Source organism: Manis pentadactyla, chromosome 14 (genome assembly GCF_030020395.1).
Source record: "Manis pentadactyla isolate mManPen7 chromosome 14, mManPen7.hap1, whole genome shotgun sequence".
Classification (NCBI taxonomy): Eukaryota; Metazoa; Chordata; class Mammalia; order Pholidota; family Manidae; genus Manis; species Manis pentadactyla.
In genome coordinates this window covers 60,126,949-60,143,748 of record NC_080032.1, presented here as the reverse complement: position 1 = coordinate 60,143,748, position 16,800 = coordinate 60,126,949, and the positions used below count along the sequence as shown (strand labels likewise).

The window sequence follows — 16,800 nt, the reverse complement described above, 5'->3', positions numbered from 1 at the left end:
TCTCAGATCCTCACACCCCTCCACTGATGGTCTGAGTAGTTAAATGGGTGACTAAGAAGAAAAAATGTTTTTGAATGTACACCAGACAGCCATCACTTAAAATTGTTCAATTTTTTAACCTACAAGTATTTGAAGATTTTTACAGAAAAAACCAAAAGTCAAGAAGTATTGTGCTTTTAAAACAGTAACCAGATGAAATTCTTAGTATCTTTATATAATTTGGCAGTTTATAAAATTGTTTTATTAGTTACCTTGCAATATCCACTGAAATCCTAAATCATACACATACTTGAAATGAAACCTTAGGACACATGCACAGCAATGCTTATGAACCTCCTCACAGGTCAAAACATATAATAGTAAGGGTAGAGTTCATTTAAAAATAGGTAGTATGAACTATAGAGAAAACATTTACAGAAACTGTATTTTATAGGAAAGCTTTTTTTTTTTAATAAGATGCCTTTTGAGTTAAATCTCATACCCACTCACACTGTAACTGGACAGTACATTTCACTTCTAGGTACTAGAAGACATTTCTTTAAGAGATTGGGGCAAAAAGGCAAGAGGAGACTATACACTGTTCTCTAGGCCCACCCTGCTCCCCACTTTAAAGGAAAACTGATGAATATAAGTCAAACCACAGATTTCTAAACCAAAATAAAGGGAGACAGAATAGTGAAGACAAAACACTATTTTTTGTTTTTTTTGTCTTTTAAAAACAATTAGTCCCCTTCTAGTAAGAGTCTCCATACAGCTTACCTACACTTCACCAAGAACAGAGAGCACAACAGAAGAGGACACAGCACCATAGTTTTAAACATTTACATACAAAACCAAAACCAAACAGAACAGCCATCACAGAGTAAGACCACGTTTCCCAGGAGACAGGGACAAGTCCTGGTACACAAAAGAAATACAGTATTTGTTTGAACTAAAACAAAATGGAACATCTGGTCAGACTTGGATGGAGAAGGAAGTGCTAACTCCTTGTACCACAAGGAAGGAATGGGATTTCTTTATTAAAAAGCAAGAAAGAGAAAGCAAGCCCCCAAAAGGATTTTGATGCTGAAACTGTCATATGCTGCTGGTAACAGTATATATATATATATTTATATATTCATATATGTATATTAAAAAAGGAAAAATAATCTATTTATAGAACAATCAGTAGTCAGAGACATTTAGAAAAAAGTAAAAACAAGTCCTTTTTTTCTTTTTTTTAAAAATGGATTTACTAAAACAACTTCATCACTCTGAGGTACTACAACCCCACACCATGAAGCCATGGTGTTATTCAACAGCATCTGCTGTGGGCCACAATCAGGTATCACCAGTACTGGAAACAGCAAACACTGGGGTCAGGGCTGCAAGGCAAAATGCTGGTATTTGCCGGCCTTGCTCATGGCCATGCCTGAAGCCTGGTGCTATCTGGTATACTTGTGAATGGAAGGTTTCCCCCAAAACACATGCATCGCTGTTCCAGTAAAAGATTCTGACTTGTCTTCTCTTCTTTTGCAGAAGCCTGGATCATGCACCTGCTCTTCTCTGAAATGGAGGCCCAAGACAGCAAGACTTCTCAAAGCCAAAAAAGGCTCCTTGCCTTGAAATGAGGAGGTTCTTCTTCCCAGATCCACTCTAGTCAGACTTCCGAACTAGATGACATCCTCCTCCTCAAGAATATTAGGTGATCTGCTTCTCATCTGGGGTTTTCTTCTTGGTACAAACACAAGAAGCTGAGGTCTACAGACTGTTTCACTAACATGACTTTTAATAGGAGTAACTCTGGCCCTGTACCTCTTCTGTTTCTGCAGGGCATTAAATGCCAGGCTATAGCAGAAGGAGAGTGGTACTCTGACTCGTCTCCGACTATCCTAACTAAGCAGATCCAGTAATCAGCACCTCCAGGTGTGCTGCCCACAGGCCGTAAACCTCTAACTAGTATCAGCTGGCCCTGAGCCACAACCTACACGCCCTGCTAGCACACCAATGTGTTTAATGCCAACCAACCATTCTAGAGCTCAACTGAATGTCTGGTCTTCCAACAAACCATATTCAGAGGAGACATGAATTGAAAGATTGGCTGTTGTACCAAAGAAGACACCCTCTGCACAGATGTATTGACAAAAGAATGTTGATCACAGTCTATGCAAAGAGGAAGCCAGCTAAGAGGACTTTCTCTGAAGGCCATTTGTCTTTGGAAGCAACATTCCGAGTGGATTTAAACCACTCTACTTGATGACTAAGGTCTCAGTGTGGTCTGTTTGCCCCCGTGTCCCAAACAAGCCCAGCTTCTGCTAACTGGTCTCCTTAAGATCCTCCACTGGTAGTTTATAGCTCATGAGGAAGGAAGGAGGTGGTGCTTGACCTGGGCTGTCTGGCCCCTGCTTCTTTGCACAGTTTATACAGATGTAATCTTCATTTTCAGCCATTTCTGGAGAGACACCCACACAAACTTGATGAAACCACTCATCACAGCCACCATCACATTGTACCCAGTCTACCTGCAGGAGACAAGATTGGGGAAGGTTAGGTTACATAAACAGTAAGCCTAGAATAAAAGCAAACCAAAGAAGAGCTTCCTTGGCTTAAATGGTAGCAGACAACTGCGATGTCCAGTAATAGACAATGATTGCTTATGGGGTTATTTTTAAACTAAGAAACTGGGAAGTTAATACCCCCAAATTATATTTTACCATAGTATGTCCACAAAATTAGGCCTCTTAGGTATTTCATTACCTCATAAATACCTGGGGCTCCTTGTGAGGTAAAAACATGTTTGAGAAAGACTTGACAAAAAAGGAACTTACAATAGAGCAGCCAAGTAGTTTTAGCTAATATTAACAATTTCTAGGCTCTAAGACAATGCAATTATCATTCAAGAAAGGAAGAGTAAAACAATGTGAAGGCAATCTTGTGTATTACCTTTATTTCAAAGAGATAAGCCAAAATACTGAGAGCATTAAATACCTTTTCAGAAAAGCAGTCACATAGGCCACTTTTAAAACTAATATTTTTTATTCTTCTCTTCTTCCATTACAAATACAACTCCCTATAAAAAGTTAGCAAATATCAAGAGGTCAAATCTTACAAATTAACCAATTAAAACAATCAAAGACACAGGTCAGATTACTGTGGGGTTTTGAATTAAAGACTGGAAAACTGATAGGTCAGCAGAGGATGCCAGGCACATTTTGACCCTTCAGAGAACATTGTGACTACAGGAGGCTGGTAAGGGACTGTAGTTTGGTGACTTTAAGCTTTGGGCCTAGAATTGACAGTAAGGGATTTTTGGCTTTTATATTTAGAGGGTAACTGTGGTAGTTTTTATAGTTGAGGTCAGGACAGAAGAGAATCTTTAAAATTAGAAGAGCTACTCTTCACTGGCAGTTCAGGAAGCTGCTTCTGAAAACAACGAGCTTTGTCAGAGATCAAAGCCAAGTAAGGAGCATGAAGGGTCAAGTAAGCACCTCAGTACAGCTGAGGTGAAAGCAGGACAAAGTTTTCGCTGAGTGGATACATGTAGCTTTCAAAATTAGTTTCTATGTATGACAAAAATTATCAAAACTATGATAGTCATGCAAGTAGTTTTAGGGCTGTTACAAAGGCTGGAAGAAATCATTTGTCCAAATAATCTGCTTTCACTGTTCCTATCCTAGAGGTCTAGATCTTATGAAACAATGCAGTGCGGTAGAGTACTGAGTTCAGTCACAAATTCTGAGTTCTAATGTGTATAATCTAAGACACATCATTTAATCTCATTAAGGCTCAATTTCCTCATTTGTAAAATGGAGATAATATACTATTTGTAAGATTATTTAGAGGATCAAATGAAATAATTTTTGACAAAACACCTAGTTCACTGCCTGGGCACTTCGAGGCACTTTTTAAGGTCAGTCTCATGGCTCTACTGATTATCCTACTTTATATGTAACATTCTGCACCTTGAAATAACTGCCAGAAGTACTGCTTCTCAGTGAGTAGCCTGCTTGCATCAAAATCACCTGCTATGTCTGTTCAACGTGCAGCTGAGGCCCATCCCAAACCCAGACTCAGAGTATCCTGGAGGTACAGACCAGAAGCCTACCTCATTTTTAATAAGCTTTCAGGTAATTCTTATATATTCTAAATTTGATCATCCACTAGCATTTTGTGATAGTGTTTTCGGTAAATTCAGAGCAATTTAACAATTCCTTCCTAAAACTGTTTCTGTTCTGTAATCATGTAATTTTAGCCTGTGAAATCTGCACAGTAAGGAAAGTGACTAAACATTCCTTTGTGGCAAATTATATCAGAGATAGAAAAGGGATAACTTCTGTACAAAACCAAGAAAATGAAGGTACTGGGAGCAGGTGAAGACTGACAAAGTGCTAATTCAACAGTAAGTGAATTCAGGTTAAAGTGTTTTGGCTATTCAGAGCTGGCGAAGGTCCGAAGACGAGCTGTGTTTCTTTGAGCTGCCTGGATTTGGAATATTACCTTGTTTATGATCCATCCCTGAACCAACAATACCTGTGCTCCCCTCTAAGCCTCTCAATCCAGTGCAGTACTCATTCATACTAATCCAGGGTAAAGAAGTTACCAATTTATCAGTCTGCTGACAGGAAAAGTGGGCCCATGTCTTTTAAAATCTAATTCTGCACTATACTCACTGGCTTCTAGTTTCCTAAAATTAAATCTATCACTCTTTTTCAAATAAAAAAGACAAGATTTTCCCCTCTGTGATTTTGGCTAGACATCCATTCCTAAGTCTGTTAAGTCTAGTTCTCCCACCATTCCAAAAGAACACATAACGTTTCTTGAGATACTCATCGGTACACAGATTCTATCCCAACCTTCAGGTTATATAACAATTTACCCCAACAATCTTGCAGAGAAAAAACAGTCGTTCTCTTACCAATGTATTTGTCATGTTCATTTACTAACAACCAATTCCAGTTCTACTTTCTTTTGAAAAGGCCCATGGGATCATACAGCAATCCAGTATGGAATGTCAACTGAAATCACAGATGATTTTGACACAGAAGCAACAGACTACATAGTAGCCTGAAAACTCAAGAGCACAGAATTTGGCTGACTGCATATTAAGCTCTGACAGACATTTCCCCTTTATTTCTGGGAGAGTACTTTTCAAATCACAAAAACAATTATTAAAAAATTTCACAGCTATGAGCTGCTCAGATATTAACTGATTAAGAGACAACATGATACAAACATGTTACCGGATTTGGATTTGGGGAAATTTTAAAACAAATATATTAACTAAATGAAATTATTTAATACATTAAATAGATGAAATTGTGTTAATTTGACATTTTGTTTTACTCTGTAGTTTCATATTTATACTAAAAAAATTACTGTATTATTTTCATTTCTTAGAGCATGTTACTCCACAAGGAAAAAAAGAAAGCCTGGTGATTTAGTGATAGTCTTACTTTAGATATTACCCAATTGAGCTTTTGTATTCAATCTCTTTCGTATCAAGGTTCTAAGCAAAAACCAGATCTGAAAAATTTTTAAATTCCCTTAATGAAGTACAACATATATTCAGAAACCTTGTGTATATTTTTTTGTTGCTCTCAACAGGAAATAACCAACCCTTTCAGTATGCCCAAGACCAATGGGTTTCCATTAGGAATTTCAGTGCCAGAACTAGGAGTGAGTGAGTGAGTGAGTGAGTGAGTGTGTGTGTGTGTGTGTGTGTGTGTGTGTGTCTGTGGTGTGTGTGTGACTCATTTCGCTAATTCTATCATTAGACACGAACTGATAAAGACACTGATAATGCAAACACTTTGAGACAACACCCCACAAAAATCTTAAAATCAGAGTGGCTAACAAATTATGAAAGTGAAAGAAAGAAGTTTACAAAATTAATCTCTTTATTTACCATGCTAAACTCCTTATGGAAGTAGTAATGGGCAAGGAAAAGGCCCACACTAAGAGGATAAAAAAGGTAAAGGGGAAAAAGTCTGTTTTCATAAGTAAGATGATTAATAGTTATTCTAATGCAGAAAATAAATGTTATTTAAATACTAGCTTGAAAGAATTTGTTCCTTCAAGTTAACTTATTTTATTCCTCATACCAATAAGACTGATGGAGGAGCAGAGTTCAGGGAGAAAAATAAATTCTGGACTTTAAAATTAATTTTTTGCAAACTGCAATTTTGCAAGTAATAAGGAAACTAAGTGTTTCATTATTTTTAAACTTCAGCTTGAAGTTAATTTAATGATGACTGCAAGAAATTGTTTTTTAAAAACCAATTACATTATTCTGATAACATTTTTTTCTTTTTTTCTTTCTAACAGATTTTGCAATGAGGCTAGGTACATTTAGGTAATCTTTCAAGGTTTTCTCAATCTGCACATTTTTTGGGAAAAAGTGATTAGTAATTCCTGGTTATCAAAGTGGTAAAGGCACATTTACCTGAATATGAAGGAGCCCCAGAGTAATTTTTTGCTGCATATTTTCAGGACATAAACTTCCCTAAAAAATATTCTTTTCTTGTCATAATTTTGTTCTGAAGATGTGTGCCAAGCATTAATTTACTTTTCTCAGAGAAACACTTCACTTCAAATTAAGAAAACTGTAGAATTCTTTACAAAGCTTTTAAAGAAATATACCTGTTGTTCAGAAAACTGGCCCTGGGAACAAACTTGGAGAATGATAAATATTACAAAACAGCAATGAGTGGCAAAATGTTTGCAATCTGAATTAATTTATTTAAAATTAAAAATGTACCTCCCCATTTTTATTCAATATAGCACTGGAGGTCCTTGCCACAGCAATCAAACACAAAGATATAAAATGCATCCAGATTGGTAAGGAAGAAGTTGAACTGTCCCTGTTTGCAGATGACATGATATATTGTACATAAAATACCCTGAAGAATCCACTTCAAAACTAATAGAAGTAATATCTGAACTCAGCAAAGTTGCAGGATACAAAATCAATACATAGAAATCTGTTGCATTCCTATATACTAACCATGTCCTAGCACAAAGAGAAATCAGGAAAATAATTCCATTCACAATTGCATCAAAAAAAGTAAAATACCTAGGAATAAACCTAACCAAGGAAGTGAAAGACCTATACACTAAAAACTACAAGACACTCTTAAGAGAAATTAAAGAGGACACTAATAAATTGAAATTCATCCCATGCTCTTAGCTAGGAAGAAGTAATATTGTCAAAATGGCCATCCTACCTAAAGCAATCTACAGATTCAGTGCAATCCCTATTAAAATACCAACAGCATTCTTCAACAAACTGGAACTGTTCTAAAATTCATATGGAATTGCAAAAGACCCCAAATAGCCAAAGCAATCCTGAGAAGGAAGAATATAGCAGGGGGGATTACATTTCCCAACTTCAACCTCTACTACAAAGCTACAGTAATCAAGACAATTTGGTACTGGCATAAGAACAGACCCATAGATTAATGGAACAGAATAGAGAGTCCAGATATTAACCCAAGTATATATGGTCAATATATATACTATTATATATAATATATATACATATATATAAATATATGGTCAATTAATATACTATTAATATCTTCAACAGCTGGTGTTGGCAAAACTGGACAGCTACATGTAAAAAAGAATGTAACTGGATTACTGTCTAGCTCCATATACAAAGTAAACTCGAAATGGATCAAAGACCTGAATGTAAGTCATGAAACCAGTACACTCTTAGAAGAAAACATAGGCAAAACTCTCTTGAATATAAACACAAGCAACTTTTTCATGAACATATCTCCCCAGGCAAGGGAAACAAAAGCAAAAATGAACAAGTGGGACTATATCAAGCTAAAAAGCTTCTGTACAGCAAAGGACACCATCACTAGAACAAAAAGGCAACCTACAGTATGGGAGAATATATTCATAAATGACATATCCGGTAAGGGGCTGACATCCAAAATATGTAAAGAACTCACGTGCCTCAACAAACAAAAAGCAAGTAATCTGATTAAAAAATGGGCAGAGGATCTGAACAGACACTTCTCCAAAGAAGAAATACAGATGGTGATGGCCAACAGGCACATGAAAAGATGCTCCACATCGCTAATCATCAGAGAAATGCAAATTAAAACCACAATGAGATATCACCTCACACCAGTTAGGATGGCCAACATCCAAAAGACAAACAACAACAAATGTTGGCGAGGATGTGGAGAAAGGGGAACCCTACTACACTGCTGGTGGGAATTAGTTCAACCATTGTGGAAAGCAGTATGGAGGTTCCTCAAAAAACTCAAAATAGAAATACAATTTGACCCAGGAATTCCACTCCTAGGAATTTACCCTAAGAATGCAGGAGCCCAGTTTGCAAAAGACATATGCACCCCTATGTTTATTGCAGCACTGTTCACAATAGCCAAGAAATGGAAGCAACCTAAGTGTCCATCAGTAGATGAATGGATAAAGAAGATGTGGTACCTATACACAATGGAATATTATTCAGCCACAAGAAGAAAACAAATCCTACTATTTGCAACAACATGGATGGAGCTAGAGGGTATTATGCTAAGTGAAATAAGCCAGGCGGAGAAAGACAAGAACCAAATGATTTCACTCATCTGTGGAGTATAAGAACAAAGGAAAAACTGAAGGAACAAAATAGCAGCAGACTCACAGAACCCAAGAATGGACTAACAGTTACCAAAGGGAAAGGGACTGGGGAGGGTGGGTGGGAAGGGAGGGATAAGGGAATTCAGGGGCATTATGATTAGCACACATAATGTCTGTGTGGGAGGCACTGCAAAGGCAGTATAGCACAGAGAAGACAAGTAGGGACTCTATAGCATCTTACTATGCTGATGGACAGTGACTGTAATGGGTATGTGGTGGGGACTTGATAATGGGGGAATCTAGTAACCACAATGTTGCTCATGTGATTGTGTATTAATTATATCATAATAAAAATACATAAACAGATTAATAAACAAATAAATAATAAACTTAGACACGTAGAAATACATTTACTTAGTTTCTTCCACTGTAAACCAATGACAGGTTAAGGTACATATTGCTCACCTTTATATGTGTTTGAACAGTTTAAAATAGACATTTTCCCTGATTATTCAACTATATCTCCTTTTGCTACATCAAAATGTAGATGATAACTTCCTAGGTTTTTAAAAAATACCTATAATGTTAGGAGTAATTTCAAGACTCATTAAAAAATAATGATCACATCTTAAAACTTATATTGCATTTTTGGTTAGTACGTGCTTTCATATAGATCATCTCAACTTATTCTCATAACCCTGAGTAAGCAGGGCTTGTGTTAACAATTTTAGAGCAGATGAGATGGTGTTTACATGCTACAGTAAGATAATAGGGATAAAACATGACCTGGACCATATTTAAAATGCTGAGCAGAGAGATTAAGTGAAAAGGAAAAAAAATAGAAAGTAAAAGGTTCAAGATGGATATAAACAAACACTGTAGGCAGGACGATAGGAAAACTTGAAAAAGAAACACTATATCTTGCCGCCAGTTCTGAAACTGCCATAAAATTAGTTGAAGGAGAAAGAAAAGGAAAAGGTTCTGCCAACACTGAGCTGCTCATACTTCAGCACCCAAAGAGAGACAGTTAACCTTTCATCAGTCTCTTAATAAACAAATTCAGAGGAGACTAAATTCAAAATGAAAGACAAAATATAATATACACATATATATCTACTAAAATGTTTTAAAGTTTTATAATTTAGAAAAAAGGCTCATGAAATTAATAAAGATTCAAAAGGGAATAAATAGTATGACATGATATAAAATTATATAGAAAAGTGCCTTCTTACAGCACTAAATTATGTTTTCTACCTTTATCTTGCATCTACCTACTTCAGCATTTTATTTTAAAAAAAGGGAGAAATGTGGGATTCACATATATATCAAGTAAAAAAATCAAATGAATAATAATATCTGACTTGATTGTTTATAGTTCATGATGCGTGATCAAAACCGAAAGTTTCTGTGATATGACTGCCCTTGCACTGTTCACCATGTAAGAACTTATTCACCATGTAAGAACTTGTTCACCATGTAAGAACTTGTTCACCATGTAAGAACTTGTTCGTTATGCTTCAGAAGATTGGAGACTGTTGAGAATTAGGCTTGGGGTTGATTAATGATTGTGCATTGAGTCCCCTATACAGAATTTTATTGTTGTTAACAACCATTTGATCAATAAATATGAGAGATGCCCTCTCAAAAAAAAAAAATTATATAGAAAAGGAATTAGAAGGGAACACACTAAAATATTTATAGCTGTTGCCATTGGAGGTTTAGACTATGGTACATATTTATTTTATTATATATTCATTTTCCTTTAATAAGTGTAATTTAAATATAAGAAGTATTTAGTTTTGGAATGTGTTTTTGTATTTATATCTCAGTTATTTGGTGGGTGGGGATACTAGTGGAGAGAACCTGGTCTGGGAGCCAGGGAATCAAGGCTCTACTCTTAGTTTTGCTGCTAATTGGCTCTGTGACTTTGGTCACACCATTTATCTTCACTGTGTCCTACATTTATCATTTGTAAAATGAGGAGCCTGGACAACGTGATCTCTTCAGGCTCTAACAAGTATGTGACTAAGGAGGGAAGTAAGGGAGTAATGATGCAGTTTTATTTATTCTGTTCTTATATTCAAACTGAGGAGCTATTAAAATTCAACTGTCTGTCAAGAGGTATAATGAAGCATAATAAAACTAAAACTATGAATTTACTAGTGTCATGATGGGAACCATTACAGATGCCTCCAGTCATTTAATGAATTGAAATTATTTCATAAAGTCCATCCATCTTTCTCAGAAGTTCGTAACACCATTACCTAAAGAATGGTTATCATATAATTACTACACTTAAAATTTAGGGCTGAAATTTTAAAAATAATACTTTTAAAGGTAGTAATTGTTTTTTGCACAAAATAATTAAGTACTGAACAAAAACACATTCCATTTAGGAGACTGCACATAGGCCTGCATGGAGCTGACAGACCAAAAGGGAACATTTAACCCCTTAGGTTTTAGGTCTTTAGAATCAATCCCAAAGCAATTTGCTAGAGCTCTGAGAACACTGCCCAGGAATTTTTCAGACCACCGTGGCCGACAAGGTGTATGGTTCTGAAAGTCATCCTGGAGGGAAGACACAGACTGTTGTGTGACGTGTGGTGCCAGCTACACACGATAGCCCTGGCTATCACACAGCTTCTCTCAGCTCCTGTCTCATTATGTTCACTAAGTATACGATTTTTAAAACACAGCATTTCTTCTATTAAGCACAGTGACCTAAGAGCTCATAATTCAAAACAGTTCACAGAAATTATAGAAAACACATTATGCTAGAAGCTCCAATCCCAGAACCAGGCCCAGGCCCCCATCGTGACAAGCATCATGTCTCCGCCCCTGTCTCCGCTCACAAGGGACCATGCAGCAAGGACTCACCTTGTCCTTGCAGGGCCTTTGGCAGTTCTGCGCTGCACACACAGCATTCTCGTCGTCAGACTCCTCCGCCCCTGACCAGTCATACTTTGAGGGGATGTCCAGCACTTTCCTCTCCCTCTTCGTCTCAGTATTCTCCTTCACAAGCTCGGCTTTGGCTGCAGCAGCCTTCTCCTTCTTTTTCTTTCTCTCTTCTTCTTTTGCAAGTTTCTTAGCCAGTTTGTTCAGTTCCTTTGATTTTTCTGTACTTAATTTTAATTTCTTCTTTTTAGGTTTATCCATTTTCTTTAACTCCTTGGACTTCTGTTTTCCTTCTCCAAAAAGCTGCTCTTTTTCAAGCTTCCGTTTCCGTTTCTTCTCTGAAGAGTCTTTTCCTTTTATTTTTAATGGTTTCTCTTCCATGCTGTCATCCTTCAAAAATATATAATTAGGAAACAATCTTAAAACAAACGACATTTAAAAACAGTTTTATTCTCTTATATAAAGTATCTTGAATAGACAAATCCATAAGAGACAGAAAGCAGAAAAGAGGTTACCAGGGACTGGAGAGAGGAGTAAATAACATTATTGTTTAATGGACACAGAGTTTGTTTTGAATGAGTAAAATTCTGGAAATGGATAGTGGTGACAGCTGTATAACACTGTGAATGTAAATGTAATTAATACAACTGAATTGTGTACTTTAAAAGTGTCAAAATATTAAATTTTACGTTGTGTACATTACATCACAATAAATATTCTAAAAATACTTAAGACATTTTAAGGCAGAGTAGTCAACGAAAATAACTCAAGAGTAAAATATACTGACAAGCCCTAAATACCTATTTTTAGCTTACTAGGGTGCAAAGGTGCAAAAAGGTTATTGCTAGCATATTTACCATAGTCTATAGCACCTCTGTGAGATAATGAGTCCTAAGAAATACCTATTTGCTCATTCAGATGACAAAATATATATTTCCCAAGTATATTTGGTCTTCACTCACAGTTCCTAAAGACACTCAAAGAGTCTTAAAGATGAAGTGGGTGTCCCATCATGTTAATGTGAGACTTTGGACCCCACCCAAGGGCAGGGGCTGGAGGCTGAATCAGTCAATGGCCAATAATTTAATCAATCACGACTATGCAATGAAGCCCTCACAAAAACCCCTGAGAACTTATAGCTTTCTTGGATCCTGTTTCTCTGTTGGAAACAGCTTCTATACTTGTGTAACCAGGATGCCTCGACGTGCCACCATGCCAGTCCCCAAGCTCCACCAGGACAAAAGCTCCTTTATTTGTGACCGTGCCTTATATACCTCTTTATTTGGCTGTTAACCTGTATTCTTTATGGTCCTTTATTAAACTGGTAAACATCAAGTGTTTTCCTGAGTTTTGAGAGCTGCTGTAGCAAATTAATAGAACCTAGGGGGGAGGTCGTGGGAACCTCCAATCTGTAGCTGGTAGTCAGAAGTACAGGTAACTGCCTGGGGCCTGTGACTGGCACCTGGAGTTGGGGGTGGAGGGCAGTCTTGTAGGATCCAGCCCTTAACCTGGGAAATCTAGTGCTGTCTCCAAGAGAAACATCTGAATATAGAGTTCTGGACACCCTACTGGTGTTCGAGAACTGCTTGGTGGTGTTTGTGTGGGAAGACCCTCTCTCCTCGCTGCATATACATTGGGATTGGGTCCAGGAACTTGAAAGGAGTAAAGAACATTACACAACATCTGTTTAACTGAGATTAAAACATACACAGAAAGCTAAAGGTACTAAACGTACACTAAATTACACAGTTAACTTTTTTCGGCCTTCATTTACCACTACTAAAGTTCTTTATTAACTCAATTAATAAATGCTTACTGGATAAAAAGTTATAAAAAATGTCAGCAAAACATACAAAAGTGTACCCATAATCTTAGTACAAAAGGTATTCAGTGACTCTGGCAAGGGCTGGAAAATAACTGATGTGACAAACCAAAATAATTTGTTATTTTTCTTTTCAATTTTCTAATATTGTTGCTATTATGTACCCACTTAATAAACATTCAGTACTTTAATAGTAAAAGGTGTCTAGTAACCAAAAGAACAAGGGGATAGGTGGAAAAAGAAATACTGAAAAACAGAAGCTTAATAATTACTTAAGAAGTAACTCTTGAGAACTCGTTTTTCCACAGATTGAGACTGGAAAATCTTGGAAAGGAACCTAAGACTCTGCAGGACCCAAAAGAATGCTGCACTAAAGTCTGAGAGAGGATTAAAGATGGTGGAGTGAGCTCTGAGAAAGAGAACTCCTCCTAAAACCACATACAATACAAAAATATAATTAATACAACTAATCCTGAAAAAGCAACAGGAAAGAAGGCTGCGCTAGATTGCATACACCTGGAGAAAAGAACAGACCTCATGGAACAGGGTAACCTACCAAAGCCATGGTCCAGTGGGACCCAAGCCCTTCCCCCACCGCAGCTCACTTGCGGGAGGAAGAGAAACAGGGTGGGAAGGGAGTGGAGGCCTGGGACTGCTGAACACCTAGCCCTGGAGATCTGGTCTGGGAGCATGAACCTACAATGCATGGTGCTCTGGTGATTAGTGGGGTTGGAAAGCTAAGACAATTTTCTAATATTGTTGCTATTATGAATGAGATTCCAGCTGCTTGTGGAAAACTGGGATCCCCATATCTGGGTGCTCTGGGTGGGTAGCCTGAGAGACTTCCTAACAGCGAGAGAGCTGCTAAAGGGGCAAGGATTGCACAGAGCTTACTGCTGAGGAGAAAGGACAGGTAGACAAGATTGTCTGGGCGCACTCTACCTAGCAAGTTGGGAAATTTCATGATCTTCAGGCACTCCATTCCCCAGGCTGGCTATGCAGCTCCAAGGCTCCCCACCTTGATACACAGCCTGCTGTGCTTTCCTCCCGGCCAGCCCACACCTGGCTTGCAAACTGGCAAACCCTGCCCTGGTGTCAGGCTAGCCATAGGGAAGCCCTGTTTATAGCAGCTACAAACGCAAAGCACACAGGCTTATACTTGTGTGTTCAGGCCACTGGTTCTGACAGTGGAGACAGGTATAGCAGCTGGGCAGCAGGAAAACAGCTCTTTCCTCCCCCCAGGCACCAGTACCGCTCCCCTGTGACCCAGACATCACTCCAGGGGCTGAGGCAACTCCAGAGAGTAGAGCTTCTGGGCACTAGAGGGCGCCACATACAAATATGAAACATCAAAGGAACCTGGTTCAAACAAAAATACCACAAACCCAGAAAATACAGTCAAATGAAACCAATCTCATCAATCTTCCTGAAAGAGAGTTCAAAATAAAAATCATAAACATGCTCCTGGAGGTACAGAAAAATATTCAAGAACTCAGGAACAAATTTAGGGCAGAGATCCAATCGTTCAGGAACACAATGGAGGGTTTTAAAAGCAGCTTAGATATGGTGGAGGAGATGATAAATGAAATAGAAATTAGAGAAGAGGAATACAAAGAAGATGAGGCACAGAGAGAAAAAAGGATCTCTACAAAATGAAAGAATATTGAGAGAACTGTGTGACCAATCCAAATGGAACAATATTTGTATTGTAGGGATACCAGAAGAAGAAGAAGAGAGAGAAAGGGATCGAAAGTGTCTGAGTAGGCAACTGCTGAAAATTTCCCCAATCTGGGGAAGGAGATAGTCTCTCAGGCCATGGAGGTACACAGATCTCCCAACACAAGGGACCCAAGGTAGAAAAAACAAAGATATATAATGATTAAAATGGCAAAAATCAAGGATAAGGACAGACTATTAAAAGCAGCCAGAGAGAGAAAAAAGATCACATACAAAGGAAAACCTATCAGGCTTTCATCAGAGTTCTCTGCAGAAACGTTACAGGCCAAAAGGGAGTAGCATGATATATTTAATGCAATGAAACAGAAGGGCCATGAACTAAGAATACTCTATCCAGCAAGATTATCATTTAAATTTGAAGGAGGGATTAAACAATTTCCAGATAAGCAAAAGCTGAGAGAATTTACCTCTCACAAACTGTCTCTACAGTGTATTTTGGAGGGACTTCTATAGATGGAAGTGTTCCAAAGGTTAAATGGCTGTCACCAGAGGTAATAAAAACACAGTAAAGAAAGTAGAACAGTTAATTACTAAGCAAGTGCAAAAGTAAATCAACTACCCCCAAAGTCAGTCAAGGAATAGACAAAAAGTACAGAATATGATACCTGATATATAAAGAATGGAAGAGGAAGACAAAGGAGGAGGAAAAAAAAAGAACCTTTAGATTGTGCTTGTAATAGTATACTAAGTGAGTTAACTTAGACTCTTAGATAGTAAGGAAGTTACCCTTGAACCTTTGGAAACCACAAATCTAAAGCCTGCACAATAAGTACACCCCTATCAATAATCACCCTACATGTAAATGGTCTGAATGCACTGATTAAAAGACATAGAGTCACTGAATGCATAAAAAAACAAGACCCAACTATATGCTGCCTACAAGGGACTCACTCCAAACCCAAAGACATGCACAGACTAAAAGTGAAGGGATGGAAAAAGATATTTCATGCAACTAATAGGGAGAAAAAAGTAGGAGTTGCAGTATTTGCATCAGACAAAATAGACTTCAAAACAAAGTCACAAGAGACAAAGAAGGACATTACAGAATGATAAAGGGGTCAATCCAACAGGAGATAATAACCATTATAAGTATCTATGCACCCAACACAGGAGCACCTACATATGTGAAACAAATACTAGAAGAATTAAAAGGGGAAATAGAATGCAATGCATTCATTCTAGGAGACTTCAACACTCCACTCACTCCAAAGAACAGATCAACCAGACAGAAAATAAGTAAGGAGACAGAGGCACTGAACAACACACTAGAACAGATGGACCTAAAAGACATCTACAGAACTCTACACCCAAAAGCAGCAGAATACACATTCTTTTCAAGTGCACATGGAACGTTTTCAAGAACAGATCATATACTAGGCCACAAAAAGAGCCTGAGTAAATTCAAAGATTGAAATTGTACTAACCAGCTTCTCAGACCACAAAGGCATGAAACTAGAAATTACTTACTTAAAGAAAACAAAAAAACCCCACAAACACATGGAGGCTTAACAACATGCTCCTAAATAACCAATGTATCAATGACCAAGTAAAAACAGAGATTAAGCAATACATGGAGACAAATGACAACAATAATTCAACACTGCAAAATCTGTGGGATGCAGAGAAGGCTGTGCTAAGAGGGAAGTATATTACACTACAGGTCTACCTCACGAAAGAACAATTCCATATGAACAGTCTAAACTCAAAATTAATGAAACCAGAAAAAGAAGAAAGAATGAGGCCCAAAGTCAGTAGAAGGAGGGACATAATAAAGA

At 37.5% G+C, this 16,800-nt stretch overlaps 1 protein-coding gene across 2 annotated transcripts in view; it reads right to left on the bottom strand.

Moving 5' to 3' along the window:
• Window positions 1-205: 205 nt before the first annotated feature.
• Window positions 206-16,800, bottom strand: part of KDM5A (lysine demethylase 5A) — a 144,512-nt gene continuing 127,917 nt past the window's right edge. For both annotated transcript variants that reach the window (XM_036907765.2, XM_036907775.2), the window contains exons 27-28: window positions 11,449-11,856; window positions 206-2,501 (exon numbers count right to left, since the gene is read on the bottom strand). In XM_036907765.2, coding sequence (XP_036763660.2) covers window positions 2,295-2,501; window positions 11,449-11,856 — 615 coding nt within the window. In that variant the 3' untranslated portion in view covers window positions 206-2,294. The remainder of the gene's footprint in view (window positions 2,502-11,448; window positions 11,857-16,800) is intronic.